The sequence below is a fragment of the Bacillus rossius genome, chromosome 6, assembly GCF_032445375.1.
Source record: "Bacillus rossius redtenbacheri isolate Brsri chromosome 6, Brsri_v3, whole genome shotgun sequence".
Classification (NCBI taxonomy): domain Eukaryota; kingdom Metazoa; phylum Arthropoda; class Insecta; order Phasmatodea; family Bacillidae; genus Bacillus; species Bacillus rossius.
The window spans coordinates 30,177,180-30,203,272 of NC_086334.1; the positions used below are offsets into that span (position 1 = coordinate 30,177,180).

General features: G+C 37.3%; 1 protein-coding gene across 1 annotated transcript; it reads left to right on the forward strand.

The window, feature by feature from the left end:
* Nucleotides 1–25,844, forward strand: LOC134532965 (bone morphogenetic protein 2-like). Its single transcript, XM_063370049.1, has 6 exons — nt 1–118; nt 3,449–3,608; nt 4,973–5,118; nt 12,126–12,435; nt 21,856–22,056; nt 22,385–25,844. The coding sequence occupies exons 1-6, from the start codon at nt 11–13 to the stop codon at nt 22,618–22,620; spliced, it is 1,161 nt and encodes a 386-aa protein (XP_063226119.1). The 5' UTR covers nt 1–10; the 3' UTR covers nt 22,621–25,844.
* The last annotated feature ends 249 nt before the right edge of the window (nt 25,845–26,093 follow it).

Here is a 26,093-nt window from a genome sequence, read left to right on the forward strand (position 1 = left end):
GCGACGCACGATGCACGCAGGCGCGGCGACTGTGGCGTGGTGGCTGGCGGCGCTGGCGCTGGCGGCGGCGCGCGGCGGGCCGGCAGACAGGGAGCAGGCGCTCAGCAGGCTGCAGGAGGTACCGTCACGCCCTCCCTTCCTTGCCGCCGCAGATATACACTATCGCCGTCAACTGGAGGCATCCAGTACGAATTTAAAAAAAAAAAAATCACCCTTAAAAAAAATTGGTTGTCTGTAAAGTCGGTTTACGGACGATAGTTTAACGTGACAACGTCATAAAAAAAACATTGATGAAATGATTGCATACTTTTATGAATAAAATTGAATCATTTCTATTGAGTTATCACTATTTTGTATGGATACAAAGAAGGAGTGAAATGAAATATACAATTTAATTGAATAATTTACTTTTATTTGCACTCATTAATTCAAATATGTTTATTACTTTAACGAAGAGATTATTTTAACTATAATTTTTATACATGTTTGCTATTTAACTTCTTCCAATATGTGTTATTCTGTTAAGGATAGGACGATGATAGGAAAAGTATGAAACGAATGGGAGTGTTTCAAGTTTAATGTGCCTCGAAAAAGTCAAATCGATGGTTGTTTCAATCGGGTGGAAGAGAGATAGATGCGGCGCAAGCGTACAATGAGCGTAACGGGACAATGTGCGTAACGGAACACTTTTTCGTGCGTGCAGCCGGCGTTCATCTATTTATTAGACGTTGTCACGTCAAAAATTAATAACGAAAAATCAAAATTTCTTTGCCGCTCGGTTTCACACAAGATACCTATTCCCTTTTTTTTTTCTCACATGCTATCAATTTACAGGATTTCCAGTAACTTTATCACGGTAGCTCTCATTGCATTTTATGTTTCGTCACAATATTTTACAATAGTGGTAAAAATATGTTACAATATCGTGAACAGTTCGTTACCGTTTACAGCTCGAAAATAACGTTAGTTAAATGTCTTCTCGCAAAATTTGTGACCCAACAACAAAAATGCAAGAGACCTCTCGGAAACAGGAAAATCCCTCATTTAATAGTAACGATAAGAAACGATAAGACCAAGCCTTAAGGGTATTCTGCACCTATCACATTATTTTATATTCACGCGAAACATTATTCTGCTCGCATACTTTCTGACTGGCTTTTCACATCTAAACATCTGTCACGGAATATATATACATATTTTTCGAGCGTTCATCAAAATAGGTTAACCAAAATGGTTTAGGTTTTTAAATGTAACTTGTCCAGTTTTGAATTCAATGCTGCAAGCTACTTCGTGTTATTTTTAAATTCTCGCTAAGATAAATTAATGTAGCTTTATCTTGGTGTCAATATTCTCAAATTGTAAAAAATTTAGGAATTTTGTCACGTAAATAAAGTTAAATACATTTATCTACAAATTAATTTTATTATTAGTAATGATAAACACTTACTATGTTTTAATATCATTTGATTTCTTGCTTTGCATAGGAAGTTAACAAATAAAATTAGAGCCCTTTTAAATTGAATATTTCCAAAAGCTTATATATATTATATATTATATATATACGAATTAAAGCCTTGTCCGAATTCAAATTCGCAGTTGTGTACTTACGACCTTACGTACTTAACTTGCCCGTGTGACGTACTTGACGATTCCGGACAGTTTCAGTGTTTGGCCTCTTCAAACGACAATAGCAAACTAAACAATTTGTTTAAATTTTTTTCAACAAAAACTTTTATTGGAATAACAATGTTTAGCTGAAATTATACGTTTTTAACTGTTTATTATTTATGGTCATACGAATTTTGGGCAATTTATTTTATGATTCTACCTTTGTTACGTAGTTACTACCTGTATACGTGTGCATATTTTGTTAAAACTTCCTTATAAACATGTTAAAATATTAATTTTTTATTCGGTGTATTAACACCAGTCAAATATAGAATGGAAATTATTATACGAGTCTTAAAATTACTTAAATGTCGATCTATAACTTATAAAGAGTTTTTTATGGCAACTTATTTAACTACTAGTACGCGAGAAGTGTGCAGATTTGTTTACTTGCATACTTCAATTCCAGTTTTGACACCCCTTGTGATGTAACTTCCGTGGACAAGTACGTAAACTGTTCCCTGAATAACTTTCCAATTATAAAGTACAGTTATTAAATATTCTTTTTACTTTTCCATTGTTTTAAAAAAATTATGCCCGACAGAAACATAAATTAAAAAATATATATAATTAGGTACCGATTTTCGTAAGAAATATTATCTCGATAAACGTACCTCATATATGCGGGGGGGGGGGGGGGAAATAAACATAACATTTGTTGTAAAATGTTACGATATCTTTCTTGTGACATTACAACGGGTTTCAAAGTGAGTATTTTGTAAAGGTAGAGAAATGTTCTTCTTCTGTGTTTGCACGCAATGAGCGAAAACTTTATGAAGCCGGGGTGATGAGGACGTAAGTTCCGACAATGTGGGGCGACTGAAATGCTGCCCCTTGGAAGGGCAGCCCTTCAGGATTTTTCTGGCAATGGTTTGTTTGTACAGCGACTGGAAGGTCAGCCCATCCAATTTCTGAAAACATGTTTCTTTAAGTGTTTAAATAATCCTGAAAACTTGCCCCTTGGAAGGGCAGCCCATCAGGATTTTTCTGACAGTAGTGTTTTAGAAAGGTTGTCTGAATTGTTGCCCCTTGGATGGGCAGCCCTTCAGGATTTTTCTGACAGTGGTTAGTTTGTAAAGCGACTGGAAGGGCGGCCCTTCCAGTATCTTAAAATGTGTCTATTTTAGTAATTTTATAATCCTGAATTGTTGCCCCTTGGAAGGGCAGCCCATCAGGATTTTTCTGATAGTGGTGTTTTTGGAAGGTTGTCTGAATTGTTGCCCTTTGGAAGGGCAGCTCTTCAGGATTTTTCTGACAGTAGTGTTTTAGAAAGGTTGTCTGAATTGTTGCCCCTTGGATGGGCAGCCCTTCAGGATTTTTCTGACAGTGGTTAGTTTGTAAAGCGACTGGAAGGGCGGCCCTTCCAGTATCTTAAAATGTGTCTATTTTCGTAATTTTATAATCCTGAATTGTTGCCCCTTGGAAGGGCAGCCCATCAGGATTTTTCTGATAGTGGTGTTTTTGGAAGGTTGTCTGAATTGTTGCCCTTTGGAAGGGCAGCTATTCAGGATTTTTCTGACAGTAGTGTTTTAGAAAGGTTGTCTGAATTGTTGCCCCTTGGAAGGGCAGACCTTCAGGATTTTTCTGACAGTGGTTAGTTTGTAAAGTGACCTAACCTAACCTAACCTAACCTAACCTAACCTAACCTAAACTAAACTAACCACTGTCAGAAAAATCCTGAAGGGCTTCCCTTCCAAGGGGCAACAATTCAGCTCCGCCGACAATGTTACGGCGGAGTTCGTCGTCCCGATGACGGAGCCGGGAGATCGCGTGCTCGCAGGTGTTCGGGCTGCCCGGCAGGGACGCCAGGCCGCACGGGCGCCACGAGGCGCCGCCCCAGTTCATGACGGAGCTGTACGACGCCGTGGCGGGCCCCAGCGGCCTGGCCAGGGGTAGCAGCCCCTACGACGCCGAGGTCGTGCGCAGCTTCATAGAGAGAGGTGAGCGCCGCCCTTCCTCCACTGCCGAGACTCACGCCTGGCTCTCGCCCGCTGGATAGTTAGCTTTTGTCACTAAATTAACATTACAACATACTGTGATGATTAAAGAACATTTTGCTAAGTAACAACAATAAAACTTTGGGTATTTTACGCCTTTGTGATATATTACTAGCATAGCTGCATATATTGTGAGAAGTAAGGTATCAGCTATTATCGGGCAAGCAAACCAGTGAAAATTAATTCCATTTTTTTTGGTAGCCACATATCTTGTGTGATGTGGCATACCAGAAATACTGCATCTCATATATATATATATATATATATATATATATATATATATATATATATATATAATTATAAACAGTATCAATTTTTTTACACAGTTTAAATCTCTTCTAGTAGTAATAGACCCACCCAAAAAGATAGCGTCACATGTCGCGCAAAACATTGTTTCAGTTTCCACTGTAAGCGTCGCACTTCTGTTATCTCCCTCCTTGTTCCATGTTATCCACATTCCATGATCACGAACCAGTGTTCGTGGTGCATTTCGTTATAATCCGTAAGATACGGTGTAAATCAATGACGTCAAAGTGCAAGCAATCGTTGAATAGTTGACGTGGCTGTTTAATAAACTTTTTTTTTCTTCCGTAAAACATGACTGTTTATAGTTTCGCTGATAAGTTGTATATTTATTTTTAGTCTGTTATTTGCTTGTTTAAAGTATATCAAGCTTTCAAAAGATATAATTCTCTGGCGGTATGATTAAAAGTATCAGATTTGTTGTGCCTAACACGCCAGCCTCTTGATTTACTGAAATCTGTAAACCATGTCGTAAGTTTGACAACTGAAATCTGTAGTCTACACTTACCTGAAGAGATCCAAGAAGATCGAAACATGGATGCTTACATTTCTGAACCTTGAGCAGCCTCATGGTATAGGTGCAGAAATCTGGGTTGTGGGAATGTGGTTTTACAACCCAGATTTCTGCACCTATACCGTGAGGCTGCTCAAGGTTCAGAAATGTAAGCATCCATGTTTCGATCTTCTTGTATCTCTTCAGGTAAGTGTAGACTACAGATTTCAGTAGTCAAACTTACGACATGGTTTACATATTTCAGTAAATCAAGAGGCTGGCGTGTTGGGCACAACAAATGTGATAACTCATATCAAGCTTTCACTGATTTTTTTTCTTCATATTTATTAAATTTAAAGATGTGCATAGTACAAACGTTTAAAAATCCCGTGCTTATAAAATATATCTACTTATTATAGATAAATGACATCGCTAACCTTTTATACTTAATATATACACTCATAGTGAGTAAGTGCTGGAGGATGTGTACGCTGGTTTGTTGACGCGCAAGACAACTCGCACGAGCAGTTCTTCTTCTTCAACATCACCGGGCTGGACCCGGGGGAGCGCGTGCTGGAGGCGGAGCTGCACCTGTTCCGCGTGCGCGCGCCGCCCAAGGAGGCGCACCGGGTCTTCCCGTCGTCCCCGGACTGCCTGGTGAGCGCGCCGTCCTCTGCAATTTGTCTTTTTTTTTTTTTTTGCCTAGTCTAAGTTAATTCTAAGTGTGTAGGGGAGGGTCCAGGTTAGGGGAGGACCTAAGTGTGTCTCAGGCCGAAGCCTATACACTCTACCATGCGGGTTTTTAACCATGCAGGACAAGGGCGCGTGCATCGTGTGCTTATTGGGGTTTACTGGCCAGCCATGGCTGCAATTGGCGCCATGACTGACGCCCCATTGGTCGCCTAGCTTAAAAGCTAGCTAATGTGACCCAGGTAAAACCTGCATAGACACAGGGAAATCCTGGGCCGGTTCATGCGGGGATCAAATATCATGCATTAAGCAAGCAGGTAACTACTGGACAAGAGGGAAGAAGGGTCCAGGTAAGAAGAGTTGGAGGGGCTGAAAAATCAACCATGCTGGAGTTGGGTGCTTGGGCCTTGCGGCCCGCATTTAAAGTTTAAAGTTTGGGAACTCCTGGTTAATAAGCCTTTGAATATATATATATATATATATATATATATATATATATATATATATATATATATATATACTGTATAGAAGTCGCCAGCCCAGGTTAAAATTTCTAATACGGTTTTGAGGTAGTTGGTTAATTCACCGCCGCAATCGCCACCATCTCTAGGGCATCGACTCGAGGTGGTCCCTAGCGGACAAGTGTCGAACTCTTCAAACACCCCTTCCCCACCCTCCCTCAAACATGCGTTGTCCTCCACCCACCCTCTACCCCACCTCTCATCCATACAGTTTTGTGACGCACAAACTCCCGTTGAACGACCTTGAGCTGCAGTGAATGTTGGTTGGGGGGGGGGGTGCGGGGAATGACAGCGGGCGACAGTGCTGCGCTCTAACGTGTAAATAACAACCTAAGACGATACAGGGCGTTACGGCAGCGCCCTGCAGCGGTGAAGTTCCCAAGCTGCTCATCATACGCTCCTGAAAAACGTAGAGTAAATCCTATCCTCTAGCGAATTCTATACAGTATATATATTCAAAGGTTCAGCTGACGTGTGCGCGTGCGCCCGCAGCAGCTCAGCTCTCTGCGTGCGGCGTTTGGCACGAGTGCTGCCTTCCGTGGCGGATGGCACGGACCAATGTTCTCAAATACAGAGGGAAACGACGGATTTCACCAGTACGGGCAGTGTTTCAATAAAACTCACTGTCGAAAATCAGGTCCAAAGCAAGGGTTTAGTATTTTTGTTTTGACGTGAATACGTCTTTGAAATTGCTTCCATAGTGGGAGGCAATTTAAAAAAAACGAATGATAACAAAATCGGGGGATACAGTTTGGTGTTTGCAGCTACATATCTATCACATCCATCCAAAATTTAATTGCACCACTGGAATAGCTAAAGGATCAAAGAATTAGTTACGCTAAGTGAGGACTTTGACGCATCGCGCTCGGTGGATGGGAAAGCGCGTCATTTTGAGGTCATTTTTCTGCGTTTAGAGATTTCCATTTAGTACAACTTTTGACTCGGAGAAGCTATGACGTTCGTTTGAGTTTCGATCGTCAGCTCTTGTCAAAATCTATCGATTTCACATATAAAACATTAGTGTAAAATAGTTACAGTGAATGTATATGGTGTTAAATTTTTTAAAAAAAAATTGTTCCTATCATAAACAAAACATGGAAACCCGAAGGACTTCTTAGTGTTCAAACATGATTATAACATACATAAAAGAGCGTATTTTATATTTTGTATTGAAAATATCACCTGCTACGTACACGTATTCACGTACAAAACAAGGCCGTGTCCATGACACAGCCACGCCACATTTTTTCCCCCAAGTCTTTTTTCGCTTTAATCGGAAACCGTTACCTCATATAGTTTAAAATGTCGGTCTGCTAATCAAATGATTCAATAGTCGACGTAGCTATTCCAGCAGCGAATTCTAGCCTAGGGTACGGAAAGCACGTGTGATTCGCGTCCAGAAATGTAGTTGAGAACACAATTTGCGTATATTTATCACGCTCGGCATTATACTTTAAATTTATTGTCCAAGTTTCGTATTTTAAAGGTGTTTTCAAAATAAAAACACATGAATTTACTCGTGTTACAATCTCTGGCGGGTACTGAAAGACTAGCGCTTTTTTTCACCGTTTTTTTAAGTACTTATATACAGCGAGTTAAAAAATTCATGGTTCATAGTTAAGAAGTGATAAAAGCAACTTTACAAGCACAAATATCCCTACACTATGTGCCCGGAACGCAACTGGTCAAGTGCTACAGGGCGCTTTCCAATAAAATATATAAACGCGCGGTTTACAGCATCAGCAGCTGCCATAATTTGTGCTGTGGATCTCCACCGAGAGAAATATTTGTTTTCCTGAACAATAAATTTGTTTTTATATGGAGAATCCAATGCATACAGTTGGTTCAAACAAATATTTTGTAGCAGAAAAGATTTTGTTGATACAACAAAATGGTTTCGTCAACTCTATTGTATAATTTTTTAAGTGTACAAAATTATTTTTGCTATAAGTAAATGTTGTTAGGCCAACAAAATACTTTGTTATATCCAGTAAATATTTGTTTTGACATACAAAAGCAAATATTTTTCTTATAAAAAAAATTGGTTGTCTGTAAAGTCGGTTTACGGACGATAGTTTAACGTGACGTCATAACAAAACATTGATGAAATGATTGATCCAGAAGAAAAGGAAATATCATATTCGGCCTGAGACTGAGCCGTAATAGGTTTTTGCAACCAAACCATTTAGGCATTAAAAATATATTCTTTGAGGAAGAATTTTTTTTTAATTTTTCAATCTTTTGCATGATAAAATCTACCTCTGCATACTTTTATGAATAAAATTGAATCATTTTTATTGAATTATCACTATTTTGTATGGATACAAAGGAGTGAAATGAAATGTGCAATTGAATTAATAAATTTACTTTTATTTGCATTCATTAATTCAAATATATTTATTACTTTTGAAATGTTGCGTGCGCCATATTTATTTTTACAAGTACAAAAAAAATTTTAAGAGTTAGGTACGCTAATCACACGCCCACGAGACAATACTAAGGTAATGTAGTTTCAAATGTTATATATATATATATATTTATAAAAACTTTGTTTACGGTAGGGGTATAATATTAACACGATTTTATAACAAATACGCATCCCAAATACACCAAACTTATTTATAATGTGTTACAATATTTTTTAAAACATTGTGCAAAAGATCCCGGGTGTAATTTGAATTATTATGTGTAACTGTAAAACACCATTGTTGGTTCAAAACGTATTTGAATTTTCAACATTATTTTTAAATAACCGTACCCATGGGCGCAAATCTGCAGGATTTCCAGGGGGGGCCCGTGAATTCTGTGGTTTAAGAATTTTACGCTAGAGGTCAACCGAAACAAGTCTTCTCTGGATGATAAGCTCGTATGTTATACACTTTATTTTTACGTAAGTGATATTAACAATAAAGCAGAGCAAAATGTTTTAGTAATTATTAATTCATGACTATAAGCAGTGATCTCTCAAACATGTTTGAATAATTTGTTAACCTAAGTACATAAAATATCCATGAAAAAAATATATAATAATAATATACGTGAATATAATGCAAATATATAACACCCCACCGATACATTACCATTTTCCAAAAGTGTTTATTCTAATTTCAATTTAAAAATAAATGATTAAATTAAAATAAAACAAATATTTAAGGGGGGCTCCCATACAACAAACGTGAAAACAGAAAAAAAAATTCACAAATGATGTATTTCTGTTGCCGCTATAACAAGAAATACTAAAACAGAATAAAATAAATATTTAAGTGGGGCTCCCATACAACAGACATGATTTTTTTTGCCGTTTTTATAGATAATGGTACGGAACCCTTCGTGCGCGAGTTAGACTCGCACTTTGTCGGTTTTTTTTTATGCCACATCACATAATTACTGCGATTCAAATGCTGTTCGTGAAATTCTTTGTTCACAGTTTTTGATGCGCCCTAAAAACCCAAAGCGCCAAAGCTAATAAACGGATCAACATCAAATGAACGATCGAATCATATTAAAACCCTTAAAGAATATTTTATTTTGTAAAGGCATCAACCAGGTAAAAAAGAAAAAAAAACTTAATGATACAAATGAAAAATCTCGGAGATAGAACTATGAAATTTATCCTTCAGCTAATTAAACTACATACATTTCTCGGCTTATATTTAGTATAATCAGTGTTTTGGAAGTGAATTATTTAGTTAAAATATGCCGCTTGATTAGTTATTAAAGAGACGCGTTTGCTTCCTTATTAACTTAAATACGTATGTGTAACGTTTAAATACTTCTTTCTCACTCTTACTTCTGTTTACTCGTGCAGTGTTGCAGTTATCAAATAACAAATGTTATAAAGTGATTATCGGCCATGAATTGTGAAAATTATCGATTGATAATAAAAGGGGAGTGATTTTAAATTCCATATTGACGAGGAAAAAAATTATTCCCTGTATATTCACATGTAACGTACAGAGCAGCTAGCCTTACAGAATGAAGATGAGCTAAAAAATTCCAGAAAATGGTATATAAGTTTCAGTTCGTAAATAAACTAAATTCTGCTATAATTACTGTTAAAGTATTAAGTTGTTTATTTACTGGAAAAAAATAACGTTACATAATCACTTAAATAAAATATATTACCTAAATAATAGTCACTACTTATAAAACAATCAAGCTTACCAGGTGAGATTCTGTTTTCCGTGTCTTCCGCGTCACGAACTTATCCATGTTGATGTTTGCCAAGAAAGCAGAAGACTGGCGCACACGAGAGCAAAACCACTTTAAAAACAGACTACCTGAAACCTATAATACTGTCGATTCAGAGCACAAGGTAGTGTGGGTAACAATGGGGAGGAAATGCTAACGGAACCTTAACCTAGCTTCGTCCTTTGGAATGAACGGTTTCTATGAATTAAGGGTTTCAAAGTTCTCACTGGAAAACTCCATACCATGGCTTTCGCAGAAGGGGTAAGGGAAAATAACTACGGAACTCGACGGTATGAATGTAAAGCATGTCAAAGTGTCTGTCGTCGTTGTAAATAATAATCTGATATATATGTTGCGTACACCATTAACTTTAAAATCAAGAAGTGGGCCCCCCCAAGGGGGGGCCCATTAATTCCAGGGGGGGCCCGGGCCCCCCTGGCCCCCCCCCGGGATCTACGCCCATGCGTACCGATTGTGCTGAAAATCGGTGGACGATCGTTAAATTACATAATATTAATAATTCAAACGACGAAAATATGATTGAAAAGTCAAATCGATGGTTGTTCCAATCGAGTGGAAGAGAGATGCCACGCATGCGTACAATGAGCATGAAGAGAGATGCCACGCATGCGTACAATGAGCAAACAGAACACATCCGTAGTGGGACATCCGTAGTGGGACACTTTTTCGTGCGTGCAGCCGGCGTTCATCGATTTATTAGACGTTGTCACGTCAAAAAAAAACTTTTTCTCTGTGTCCAACGAGATGAATTCTTACACGAATCAAGAGAAGGCCGACATGCATCATATGTACCTACTCTTGCGGACGTAAATGCGAGGGAAGCTCAAAAATTGCACCGAGAAAGTGTTACAACAAGACGCGTGTTAAGCCTGCGTCACACTTTGCGCTCGAAATTTCAAGCGGTTGTTGTGATGTGGTATTTGTGTGGTTGATCTGCCATTTCATCTCTTTTCTGTCTTATTTCTCATAATTTCATAACAGAGCACATTTCGCCCTCTAGCGCTTCACAATTTGAGTTCCGAGCAAATGTTGCATAGTGATGTATGCTTGTCTGATTACTGTGTTCTTTCGTCCACTAACTTATTTAACAAACATTTGTTAATATGTTAATTTCTATCGAAATGTAAGTTTAGTAACTCAGATATATTTCAAAAAGTAAATAAAAAATTTACGTCAGTATAAAAGTTATAATTTTACCGGGAATATGTATAATAATCGTTTTAATTGTGGTTGTCACTGTCTTTTTCTACACCCTCTAAAGATTTTAAAATATTTATTAATTCTATTTACATAAGTAAAACATATTTGAGTTTCCAGATGGAACATAATTAAAATATTTTAGTAAGCACGTATTTTTCAAAAGGGTTTCATCTGGAAAATCAAAATGCTTGAAATTCATGTGTCATGACAAGGTTGTTTTTACTAATGCCAGTAAATCACACATTTTTTTTTTACTTTTGAGCATACAGACAAACGTCAATGACAACCAGACTAAAAACTATTCATAAACAGAAAATTCAGCAAAGTCATAACGTTTGTATGAACTAAATTGAAATTTTAATTTCTTAAATGGTTATATGATATTAAATATGGCAATGGCAATATGATATTATAAATATTACAATATATAACAACAAGAGATTTAAGAAGTCTTAAGCTAACTGCCAAAAGTAAACCCTTTTTATGTAAAATTAATTTTTTGCCTCTGTTTGAAGTTACTGTACCTCACACTACATTTTAAAAAGTTTGTTTCAAAGAAATTTGGATAACAGAAAACCGATAGCTAGGGGCAGGTATTTTTCGCGAAAAGATCTGAACGCCTATTAGACTGCAACAAGGTATACCCGCAACTGTGGTTTCATCCTTGTGATTAGCTTCCGTCTGCGAGAGAAGTCGTTGCCTTATTTTACCGAGCCACTCAGGACGCTTTTGCTTCCGTACTGAATTATTGTGATTGGTGTTGTAACAATCGACACGTAACTGAAAGAAAATCACCCAATAACGGAACACAGACAATGCTACAGTGTTTTGACTCTCAGCTAGTCTCGAAATATTTTCGCGAAATCTGCATGCCCCTACCGATAGCTCATTGGTGTAAGAAGGAATTGTCGTTTAATGTTGAATAAATTAATATGGGTTCGTTAGTATTTTTGTTTGCTCGCTCCTTCCATGTTAGGCAACGGATAGCGGTAGCAACACGGATAGCGGTTGCAACACTAACGTGGAGACGTGATGTCGCAGCTGCACGTGTACCAAGTGCTGGATAGCAGCGCGCTCTCGCAGCCCGACCTGCAGCGCCTGCTCAGCGTGCACTACATCAGCCGGGGCGGCTCCGGCTGGCTGGTCGTGAACGTGAAGCAGGCCGTGCTGGACTGGGTGGGCGGCCGGCGCCCCAACCTCGGCCTGCTCGTCGTCGCCTCCGACGTGTTCGGCCAGCCGGTGGCGCTCAGCGTGGCGCGGCGCGGCCGCCACTACGGCTCCAAGCAGCCCGTCCTGGTCCTCTTCGACGACTACGGCCGGCGACCTCCGGAGACCAGCGCGTCCGGTTCGGGTACGTAGGCCACAAGGCTTCTCAGTGGCATACACCTGCCGAGCCTGCAAACACGACACCTTGTCTTGAAGTGACGCTGTCGCCAACAACTAAATCGCCTACACACACGTGGCACGTTCGTTTGAGATGGCGCAGTGTCAAACACCTGCCGCGCCTAAAAACACGACACATTGACTTGAAGTGACGCTGTCGCCAACAACTACATCGCCTACACACACGTGGCACTTTCGTTTGAGATGGCGCAGTGTCAAACACCTGCAGCGCCTACAAACACGACACCTTGGCTTGAAGTGATGCTGTCGCCAACAACTACATTGCCTACACACACGTGGCACGTTCGTTTGAGAACGCGCAGTGTCAAAACACCTGCCGCGCCTACAAACACGACACGGCTTGAAGTGAAGCTAACGCCAACAATTACAGTGCCTACACACACGTGGCACGTTCGCTCGATTACTGCACTTGCATTACAGAGGACCCTGGTTGGAATTTCATGGTTGACGGAAAATTCATAGTGGAACTTCCATTGGATATTGTTTGTCATAATACATCCAATCATCAACTAAATTAAATTAAAAGGACTGATCTTCAGGGGCGTAGGGAAGGGGGGGAGATCATAGGGATCCATCCCCCCCCCCCCCGAAATGTGTGGAAGGTTTTTTTTTTATTACCTGAGTTGAGTTTGTAATTTTTTTGTATCTTAAAAGAAATATTGTAATAATTCAATTGCCACACATAATTGTTACTGAGCCATTGTAACCATAAAAAGTATTCAAGTAGTTTCATCTTTCTCCGATAGATGATAAACAATGCCAAACGATACAGAACAGTGTAGGGAATTAAAATCCGCGTGAAAGTATTTAAGCATTTAACAATTGCATTTTTACGAACTGATGTTTGCCATACTGTTTGTTGTTGTTGGTGATGATGATACTGTTCTTTGTTGACACTGGCGTTTTATTTATATTTTATTAAAGCTTAGTGTGTCGGTGATATTTTGTGATGAAAAAATGAGTAATCTAAAAAGAAAACATTCACAAGCATTTGAAGCTACTCATAATACAAAGAAAACTATCAGTCATATTTTAAAAGTGAACAACATGTGGATCGTGATGATTCTCAAAGCACCTCTTCGCCTGCTTCATCATTGGACTCTCAGTTACAACAACATAATTTACCAGCACAAGGCCAGCCACAAGTACCTACCACCGAACCTGATTTTATCAACGTAACTAGTAATATATCCGTTGATACTTGTGACGATGTTTTAAATAATCAGTTTGATGTTGGTTTGTATGTAAATAACAAAAGACTTGATGATACTCTGAAATACAACATAGTAAAGATGCTATGGACTCCACCAGAGAATTATAAGTTTCCAGCTGGTAACAGAAATTTAAAATTTCAAAGGCATTGGCTAAGTGAGTTTACCTGGTTAGCCTACTCAGAACACTTACAAGGAGCACTTTGCCGTGTTTGTTGTGTGTTTGGAAGTGAACAAGTGGGTAAAGGAGAACATCAGCCTGTAGGGGCTTTAGTAGGTCAAGCATTTACTCGTTGGAAAAATGCAAAAAGTGACTTTAGACAGCATGAATCCACATCTTACCACAAGAGATGCCATGTTTTTGCAGATAATTTTGTTTCTGTATTTGAAAGGAAGCGGGATGATATAATTCTCGCACTTGATTCGGCAAAAAAACTGAAAATTCAGGAAAATAGAGAAATACTTATGCCTATCATTAAAACAGTTATATTTTGTGGTAGGCAGGAGATTGCATTACGTGGCCATCATGACTCTGGGCCATTGTTGACTGAATCGTTAGAAAATGATGGTAATTTTCGCAGCCTTTTAAGATTTCGCTTAGAAAGTGGAGATGAAATCCTAAGAAAACACATTGACACCTGTTCAGGTAATTCTTCATATATAAGCCCTGATATTCAGAACCAGATTATTGATGCCTGCGAGGAACTTATTTCACACAAAATAGTAAGCAGAGTTAATGCTTCAGAGTGCTTTAGTATTTTAGCTGACGAAACAGCTGATACAAGGGGAACTGAACAGTTATCGCTTTGTGTCAGGTATGTTAACAATACAGATTCTGGCTATATAATTAGAGAAGACTTTTTGAAATTTGTGCCAGTATATGACCTTCGTGGGTCAGCTCTTGCATCGACGATACTTACAACTCTGAAAAATAGTGGTTTCAATTTAGATAATTTGTGTGGCCAAGGATATGATGGCGCAGCAAGTATGAGTGGACGATTACAGGGTTGCCAGTCTGCTATTCGCCAGTCATACCCAGCAGCTGTGTATGTTCATTGTGCAAGCCATTCTCTTAATTTAGCTTTGACTCATGCTTGTAGCCTGCCATAAATTAGAAACTGCATAGGGACAGTAAAAGAAGTAGTTTCATTTTTTAGAAGTTCGCCCAGAAGACAAGATGTTCTAAGAAATTGTATACTGCAAAAAGACCCTAGTATGCAGAGAACAAGACTTTTGAAACTTTGTGAAACTCGATGGGTTGAGCACCAAGAGTCATTGTTTTTGTTTCATGAACTTTACGATTATATATGTGAATCACTGTTAGAGCTTCAAAATATTAGTCATGCAGACACTTCTACATAGGCATTCAACTTTCATTGTGCTTTACAGCAGAGTAAATTTATCATTTCACTTGAAATATGTTGCGAAATATTTGGCATCACAGTCAATTTGTCAAATATTTTACAAGGTAAGAAGTGCGACATTTCCGCTTGTGTTAAGTATGCAGAATCGCTAAAATTAGAAATTCAAGGTCTGCGCAGTAACGCCACCACTAAATTCAATACTATTTATTCCTCTGCAGTAAAACTGGCGAAAGACAATGATTTTGAAATCACTATACCGAGGAAATGTGGAAAACAAGTTCAGCGTTCAAATTATGCTACAAGCAATGCAGAAGAATATTACAGGCAGTCAATTTACATACCTTTCCTAGACTATTCTATTAATCAAATTTATCAAAGGTTCTTGCTTCACAAAAATGTTTTGTGCTCATTATAATTTCTTCTGCCAAGGAAATGTGTTCACCTTTCAGACATTGACATTCGAAGCAACATTCAAACTCTACTTGAGCAGTATCCTCAAGATATATCTCAAACGGTGGCTGTTAGTGAAGTCCAGATGTGGCGACGAAAGTGGCTACATGAAAAGAACACTGTTCAGTTGCAGAGTGATTTTATTGAATCACTGAATATGTGTGACAGTAATTTCTTCCCATTCACTCACAAAATGCTAAAATTGTCGGCTAATTTGCCAGTGTCCATAGCATCAAGTGAGAGGTCATTTTCTACACTCCGTAGACTTAAATCATATCTGCGCAACAGTATGTCAGAAAACCGTTTGAATGGATTAGCATTGCTTACAGTTCACCGAGATACAGAAGTTGATCCTGAAAGTGTTTTGGACATATTTGCAAGAAAAAATCGCCGTATACTATTTTAATGAAAAATTAGAAGTGACTTAAAAAACAGATCTGTGTACAAAATTTAGAGTGCAGCTAAAGTTTTTACTAAATTGCAAAAATTGTGCAAATCACAAATGTACTTTATATCATAACGCACACCTAAAACAAGACTGCCACATCTCAAAAAATACAGTTTTGAGATAATCACATTTGAAAATTTTAATTTGCTCTATTAAGTTCATTTTTGTATGTAATTGCTCAATATTTTCGCCACATATATAATATTGCAATGGCTATAAGTACAATAAAAATGGTTTGTGGTGCATTATTGAGAGGATTTATTTTATTGTTGTGGCAGTTAAAGGTATCACAATATAAGTGCTAAACTACCACATTTCTGATCATGGCACTATTACATTAACATTTTCAAATTAAGTGTGCCACAATTATAAATATGGCTTTATTGCATTAACTCTACATGTCAAGTTTTAATGAAAAGGCGCCACAATTCAAAATATGGCTCATTTTTTTGGCACTATTGAGGGTGGAGAAGTGACACAATTTAAAATACAGCCATACGGCCATACTGCTGTAGTGTAACATTAAATTTAGTTCTAACTTCTAAACAATTAAAAATATTGATGTATTGTCTTTGTATTTTTCAAAATTGAAAAAGCTATGTCCAATTAACATAATGGAAGTATTACTGCAACAATAAGAACCAGTAATTGGAACTAAAAACAGCAACAAATTAAATGAACGAGACAAAAAACATTAACACCAGACAAATTAAAACTACATCATGAATTATGAAAACGAATTAACAATATTAATGCATATCAAATGTTTTGAAGTATGGAGTCCAACTTTCACTGGTACACAACCAAATTAATCAGTTTATGCTATTAAAGAAAAATAAAAGTCCAAAATAACATTTGAAGAATAAGTTTTAAAAAAATATATAAAACTCATCAGTAACAATTTACTGACATCACAAAGCATATTATAGTCACACGCAAATACATAAAACATTCTCATATTGTATAACTGTTCAGAGTTTAACAAGATACAATAATAAATTACTCAGAATCATAAGGCACAGTAGCATTCTTCCTGGTTTTCAGATGTTCGTAAAACATGTGATAACTCTTTGGAATGAGGTTTGATTTGCACAGTTGCACCAGGTCCTTTTTTTTAGCTTCCAGTATCCCTGGACTTTCTGAGAAAGCTTTTTCCAATGTGAGTGTTGATCATTGCTTGTTCTTGCTCCTTGTTTTTGATGACAGGTTTATTTCCAAGAAATGTTCTTGTTCAAAGGAAGTTTTGTACTGTAGCAAATTGGGTAAGTGTTTAGTCACTTTAATTATTTTAATGTCATGCCACAAAACTTTGCAGCCATCAGTGTTTACTGTGAAGTTGTCTCCCATATTTAAGGCAAGCTTCTTCACATCTTTGAAATCCTCTGATACAAGCTCATTAACCACAAAAGATTTTCCATTCTTTTTGGCATTCTGAATTACTGTCACCCATTGTTGCGGACAGTAAATAGAACCACCCTTCAAAATTCTTTTTTTTCTATTAGAGAATGCATGGCATCGCCTTTATTCTGTGTATGGCCTACAATTAAGAATTTATGTGTGAATCTTTGTTATTCTTAGCAATGTCTTTATCATGCTGCTTTTCTTGCCTGGAAAGTTCACTTTCACGTTTATGAGAATTAAAGTCATTTTGCATTGCCAATTTCTCGTCATTGCAGTTTTTATATATTTCGCACAATGTGCACTGGTCCTTCTTCGGAACAAAGAAGCCAATATTAAACTTTTGATTTAAAATGTTTCTGTATGTGCTTAGTTTGCATGGCTTGGTATTGTGGTCTGAACAAGCTTTCAGAAACATTCTGTACATTTATGCAGTGGTGAGTTCTCCAGATATGAATTCCCTTTGGGTATTCTTTCTCAATTAGTGGGACTCTACCTTTGGGAATGAGTTAATATGATCGCACACTCGTTGAACTAAATCTGGATCCAAACATTTATGTTTTCCATGATTTCCCCTTAGATCTCCCTCAACAGACGGAAGATCTCTGTTTCCTTTTAACAAAGCAGTTCTGATCGTCCGGTCACCAATGTTTAGTGTTGCCATGAAGAATTTTTCACATACTCTCTTCCTATCCCCACGAATAATGAGGTAATAGGCATTATTGTCTTTTCGAGATGAACCTTCCCGAACATATTTATACCTGGGTGTGATAGCAGTAGTACAATTTACTATGAAACATGCTATAGAGTAATGTCACTCATTTTCCAGTAGCTCTGAAGTGATTCTTTACGTTCTTCTTCGGATATATCTGAAGAGCAATGCTGCTTACATTTGGGACCACATGCTGGCTGTAATTTCTACTCTTGGACTTCATTTCCTTTAGGAGTGATGTATGCTTCTACAGTATTGTGTTTTCTTTTTAGTATGTTTCTCTTCCAGGAATCGTAACATATTTTCCTTTTTCTAGACATTCGTTTGACTTCTCCTTCTCGTGTGTGCCAGCCTCTGTATTTTGTGTTTCTTCTGAATGTTCCTTAGTTGTACGTGCCTTTGCTTTCAAGACATTATGTCTTTTTATAACCGTGTTCTCTTCGCTGTCACAGTCCTCAGGTTCTGGGATCCAGTCCTTGTCTGCATCCGAATCATCAAAATCACTTTCACAGAAATCAATTACTTTCTTGAAAACATTTATTCCAGCTACTGAAGTGCTTGGCCCATCATCTATAACTCCAGAGTGTATGTTGAGAGTTGTCACCATGTTGTCTTCTTTCACTGCGTCCGTGTTCTGGATATGATCTTGCTGTACTACATTGGAATTGTCAGTCTGAATCATCCCCTGTTCTTTTCTAACATTACAGTTTATTACATTTGTACCTAAACCCAAAAGGGAAGGATTGCAATTAATTAAGTAAGATAGGTGAACAAAATATAGTGTGCACAATTAAACCAGACAGAGCACAACCATAATAAAACCAAGAAATAGTAAGTGGAAAAAGTAAAAGTAATGAGGTAACATTTTGACAAGTCCTCTAACTAAAAATGAATTTGGATTTAAAAACTTTATAGAAAACATTAAACAATGATAATGTTATTATTTACTTCAAATTAACCTGAGCGGTTATTGTATATTCCAAAGTGAAGGTAAAACAATTTTTTATGACTTTTTCTTTACCATTGTGTTTAAATATTGTGGAAAATGTCCTATCTATAATTATTTTTTCTTTTAAAATTAGTATTTAAATGTGGACTTTTTTATTTACTTACTAAATCGATGTAACCACAAAAATCAAATTTATTTTACATAGTACATTCGTTAGGTACCACATTTGTTTATTTGTGGACACAAAGAGTTTGATCTTTAAATGCATGTTGCAATGGGTTTGTTTGATTAATACAAAAAATAATTTTGGATTTTCGCCATTGTTTGGAACAACTTGTCTTAGGTTTTCTTGTGTATGTTCTTTGAAGCAATGGCGAGTCCAAAATGATTTTTTTTTATTAATTAAACAAGACATGATATTTGATGTTCATGCTTTTCACACTTTTTGTCATGAGCCAAGCTTTACAAAAAGCAAAATACAAAATTAAATTGATACAGGCAGTGTCAGAAACTGCAGAATTTGTTGAAAAAAATTGCCTATTGACAACATTTTGTATACAAAAAATAACTACGGTCTTCAGGATTCATAATTTAAGTAGGTACCTAACGAAACTTGTGAAATATAATTAAATTACCAAATTACGAAACGCTGTATTGTTATAACCATCAAAGAAGAATGAATGGACGGTAAATTATACACAAGTCACAAATGAATAAATTCATATTGAGCCGGGGAAAGAAAAAAATTTAAATTTTTCAACCGAGATCGCCTTACTCTTGAGATTTTAATTTATTTTCTTCTAAAAATAATTACAGAATAATATAAAAAAACAAGGTTTGCCATTTTTTCATATTGCATTATAGTAAAAAATAAAAATGTTTGCCAACTGTTACCTATTTAATTTAGAATTTATACACAGATGAGGTCTGATCATTTTACTGTATTACATTTTCACAAGTAGGCTCCTATGTAAAAAATTAGTAATCTAATAACAATGTTCAATTCAGACACAGCCTCACATTAAAACAACATGGTATGTGCTTCTCTCCGCAGTCGTTATGCTAATTGGGGTAGTAGCAATATTGTAATAAAACAAGTTACCTGCATTTTCACAGTTGTTAACATGGGTAATATCAAGCTCACGAGGTATCTGCCCCGAAACGTCATAATATTCCTATTATTACGTGAAAAAATCTATTTTCATAACATTCACAACAATACAACGATTTACCAAAATAATATACATACCATAACAACATAATAAACAGAAGCAGATAACTCATGTTATTAATTCAGAATACCAACTCCTGAAAAAAGTCATTCTGAGTATGAAAACACTGATTCAAACAATTGAGTGCTATCTAGCTACTGTGGTACTAACTACTACAAAACGTACTATAAATATCTCAACTGTTTTGCCAAAGATAAGTAAATAATTGAATTTAAAATGACATGACATCCAGTCAGCAATATTATCTGCAACAATGCGAAACTGCCACAAGTAGATATGAAGCTTATGATAAAATGTGCACTACAGTGTTAAACTGACGTAACTTCAAATGTGGCATGTAGTGAAATTCTCTTCACAGATTAAAACTGCCATATTTAGACATATGGCACACATTTCAATATTTCCACATTGTTAAACTGCCACATCACTAGTTGAGGCATGCTACGATTATAGGGGAAAAAAATTAAAACTGCCACATTTCAAAATGTGGCGGTATTGAAGTGTTGGCAACCTTACTATTACAAATAGTGTATGTGCAATATAACCATAAAACAAAATGTGGCAGTGTTGGTTAGCAGAACCTACAAAATCACAAGAATTCTAAACTGACACATCTCATCAAACAATGGAATTTGAGCAGATACAGATGTGGCAGTTTTTCACCGGGAAACAGGCCACGTTTCGACACGGAAAATTGGTATAACTCGAAATTGACCATTTTTGAGTTGTGGCGGTATTGTTTTGGGTGTGCGATAACACAGTTATTAATGATGTTGCTAATGTTTTTACATACATGTAAGTGTAAGATTATATATTTTTTTCAGCCAAATACATGTCTGGAGGCATAGAGAAGTAGGGGGAAGGGAGGAGTGGCAAAGCAATTTTTGTGACTTCTGAGAAAACCAAATATTCTCGGAGTTGAATGTTATAGGTTGAATGTGCATACAGTACATATTTTGTGTTCAAAAGAAGGCCAGATTTTCTGGAGTTATTGTTACCTTCGTTATATTAAGGGTGTTGTAATTTTTTGTGAACTTTTTAAATTATAGTAAACAGCCTGCATCTGTTCCCGTTCCTCATCCTTTAGACATAAGGAAATTTGAATGTTTTGTGATGCCTGAAGAGGACATGTTTCTGAATTTGTTTTTTTTTTATTTTGGAAAAGTTAATTTGTTTCATTTTAATATTCAAAATAAATAATATTTACAGCAGTACAATATTCAATGTTATATTATGAAAACTGCTAAAATAGCACCATTTTGCATGTAAAAATCCAAATTTTTCCGGGGGAGGTCCCCCGGACCACCACGCTTCGTAAAGGGGGGTGGGTGAATAGCCAAATGTGTAATCTCCCCCCCCCCCCAAAAAAAAAATAAAATCCTGGCTACGCCCCTGCTGATCTTGTGTTTTCAGTTACAGTAGTTGGAAAATAAGAGGCGCCAAATAAAGTTTATTTTGTGTAATTATTTTGAAAGTTGTCTTCCGTTATCGTTGATGTGTGTTGCTCGACAAATGGACTGGCGTCCGAGAACCTCTCCTTGGATGTCCCAGTCTGCGATCGACGGTCGTTCCAGCGGGCTCACGTCTCGGGGATGTCCTGCAGGGCCGGGCCCGGCGGACAAGGAGCGAGCCGCGGGGTGGAGGGCGAGGCGGTCCTTGTCCGTCAGCACCGAGGAGAGTCCCCGCGGAGAGTCGCCCCGCGCCCCGGACAACATCAACTCCAGCGTGCCCGAGTGCTCCAGGTACCCGCTCTACGTCAACTTCTCCGAGATCGGCTGGGACTCCTGGATCGTGGCTCCTGAAGGTGAGTCGCCAATCAGGATGTTTCGAACACGCTTTATGCCACTGTGAATATCATTTTCTTTGCACAGATTTCGGAAATTTGATTTAATTATTTTCATGAATGTTGATGGAATTTAATCGTAATGCTTAGTTTAGGTGCAGTTATGAATTTTTATCTCCTTCTGTAGTCTGTCTGGTATAAAGTTCTGTACAGTACTGAATATAAAGATGATATCATGTAGTTCTCTGACTAGTAGTTAGGAACACGATAAAAGGAAACCACGCGGTGCTCGACGGAGAGAGTTGGACCCGGAGCGAGACCCGTGATGGCCGCGCTGTGATTGTCGCAGGCTACATGGCGCACCAGTGCAAGGGCCCCTGCGACTTCCCCCTGGGGCAAGGCCAGGCGCCCACCAACCACGCCACGGTGCAGAGCATCATGCACGAGCTGAAGGAGGGCGTGGCCAAGCCGTGCTGCGTGCCCACGTCCCTCGCCTCCTTCGCCGTGCTCTACCTGGACGACCAGATGAACGTGGTGCTCAAGAAGTACGAGGACATGGTGGCCGAGGGCTGCGGCTGCCAGTAGTGGGGGGAGGTCCCGCTGGGCTCCACGACGCATCCGCGCACTGCGTCCGCCCAATCCGCCGGTGAAGTGACGTCCCTTCCGGATCGGTGGGATCTGACTCGCGGCCTCAGCGGGGAACCCCCCTGTCTCAACTTTGTCTTCACCGCAAGAGACATTCGAACATCGTGCTCTTTGATCTCTCACCTCGAGGAAAAGCTGTTATCGCTTATGTCCCGCTAAACTGTGTGCGATTACTAATGTCTGATCGCGACGCAGGAAACGCTTGCTAACCTTTTGTCGCTCGAACAAAATCTCCAAAAGCAAAAATATTATCTAATAGTCACGATTTTAACTATTGATGTATCACTTGGCGTTCATATACTCAAGAAAGTTGTGTGAATTTGCCTCGACCGTACAAAATAATCGGTAACAGGCAAAAAAAGATGTATCTACAACACAGTGTTGGAAAGTAGGCAGTGCCTGCTTGTCGACCATTTCGTATTTCGTCGTCAGTTCTCATGCTTACTAAACTCGGGTGGCGCTCATCTTGGCCTTGGCATCATCTTTATCATGACAATGATCCTTAATTTTTCTAAGATGTTTGTTAAATATAGCATTAAACTACAAAATAATTTGGCTTCATGTGAATGCCAAAAGGCGCCTCATCTCTAATGATGCCCAAACTTATATAATCTTGTTACCTACACTAAATGCTAGGCTTTATTATTTTTCCCTAACCCCGTTCGTAGTTTTTATTGGTCATCTTCCTTTAAGGTATTATTGGACCCCCAATATGTTTAACTCCTATCATCTTATTATTTTTACAGACACAATGAAAAAATGTTGGAGCGTGCAAAATTACCATGAATTTCTCTTTATCAAATTAAAGTTCCCATTAATGTTCTGTGTGATGAATGGTTAAGTTGGTTTAGCAGCTATATATGTACAAGAGGAAAAATGTAACACTTTTCTTTAATTACATAGTCTATGTGATAAGAAATAATATTAGCTTTCACAGACCAGTTGAGAAAATAATTGAGCTATAACGAGTTTAAATTTCGACTTGCGCATGTGACTTCAAGACAATACTTGTCAGTTTTATTAAAGTTTGGTTTATGACAGTAAACTAAACAAATCTCTTCTTCTAATATTAATAGCACAATATATTTTTATTCCCCCATCTATTCATATAAACCAAATATGTTTTTAGAATGTTTATATTGGGTATATTTCTGCCTACAGATATTTTTTAACACTTAGACCATAGGAAAATTTTCACTGTATAGATAAATATATGCTGGCGAATGATTAAAATTGAAACTTTGAGAAAGTTAGAAAAATATTGCTGAATTCTTGCAGGTAATAAATTTATCAGTATATTTGTGAAAGATGAGATTAAATCAATCTGTTTTTTAATAAAAAATAAATGTTTACTGCCATGTACATTTCAAGGTGTTACACAACTACGCCGGTATGCGTAAATGTATACGTGGAGCTCAAAAAAATCAATTAAGAAATCATTTATGGCTAGTTAACAACTTGATAGCTAAATAAATTTAATGTTTGACAGTCTAGCCACTCACTTGAAGCCTTTGCATTGTAGAACTTCAGGAATTATTTTCGTCAATGGAGTCATATTTCATTCCCACGTGACACATTGACATCGAAATCCACGAATGATTTGTAATTTCACGTGTGAATTGCGACAGTATTTCAGAATTACGGTTTGTTGTGCTAGTGGTCTTTCAAGGTGGGACGCTTCCTTCATGATATGACCATGTTTAAGTACTCTTTGGTTCTGAGTAAAAAGGTCAAGAGAACCGAAAACTGGTCAGTGCTCTCCACCTAATACAAAAATAATAATAATAAAATCGTGCTTCAATATATTGTGTGGTCACCTGTCGATGTTTTGATATACGGAGATGCCCCCGTTGCTGTAGCAAATTAATATTTGACGTAACTTTCTGCTGGTGCCCCTAATTTTCGTAGCGATTAGGTTAGGTGAAATATAAAAATAATGCTTGTTTTATTTATATCTAGAAATATTGATCTCTTGGGGGCAATGTGCTCCGATATCTCAGCAACTAATCTAATAGCGAAAATATCGGGCTTCTGATGTACAGCTTGTTAATTATAGCATTTTCCTGGTTATAAATACATGAAGCAAGTTGCTCCGGTGGAAGCTAGTCGACACGAGGAAAAAGAAATATGACTGTTGATTTATGATAATTTGATGAGGAATATTAAACGTGCCAGAGAGATACAAGACTACGAGTGGAAATGAAATTGCCTTCACAACTTCTTAATATTCATCGATAAACATCTTGCGTTGCTTCTTAACAGTTAGACTTAAAGCAAGTTAATTAAGAAATAATTTACTGTGATTTTATTAAGATTTATAGTAGCGCATGTGCATGGTTTGGTTTTGTGCAAAAGTGTTAAAAGAGGGATTTTTTTTCTTTATGGCAGTATTCCAAGAGCTTTGTAATAACGTTGTAAAGAAAAGCATTTGATCAATTACAAATGTCCTTAGCCAAATAAGTAATAGAAAAATGTCCAGTGTTTTGACTAAGTGTACACGCAATCGCAATTCAATTGTTATATTCCATACTTTATTAAAAATACAACCCTCTGAGAAATAATTATATTTTTATATAATACATGTAATGCATTTTATTTATTGCCACCATGCCCTTTCTGTCTAAATACATTCAATTGTCATTCGTTAAGATTCTTATGTAATGAAAACAATGACTCCGCTTATTTTTTACGTAAAGAATCATCTCACGACGATTTTTGGTAGATTTCAAAGAATCATGTACACATAATAGCAAGGTGATTCTTCTGAAATATATGCAACCAACCTTACTCCAGGCGTGCTAGACAAAGCTGTCTTGTTTAGGATCAAAATAATATTCACTAGTTGGGAAAGAGCGTGTGTAATAACATTCAACTACCAATACTAAAATAAAAAATACAAAACTAATACAACAATAGCATGAATTACATAAAACTACATATTATTTTGTGTAGAAATACATATATGTACCTACAATTAATAAAATTCAGGTAATTATCGGATTAATGCACATGTTTCTAAAATGTTAAAAATTTATTAAACCTGTTTATTTAAATTATTTATGTTAAAATTTATTAGTTAATTTTAAAATATAATGTTCATGACAATATTGGTTTTGATTTGTATCAATCAGAGAGAGAAAAAATAAAAACTATGGCGTCACGCATCATTTTTTTATTCCACCAGGTTCACCAACTTACTGAACCTACCCTTCCTCCACCTAGCAGAATCAAAAACTGTAAATAATTTTCTCCAATTACAACTTTCCACGCGTTTAAACAATGATACTATTCACTATCCAATAGTCACTAAGGCTTTCATCACAAAGTCTTAGTACCAGCAGCGTAGATGATTAAAATTCCACGTAATTAACCTTAGTCTTTCTAGATTTTGTCCCGTAGGCATGTTTATAAAT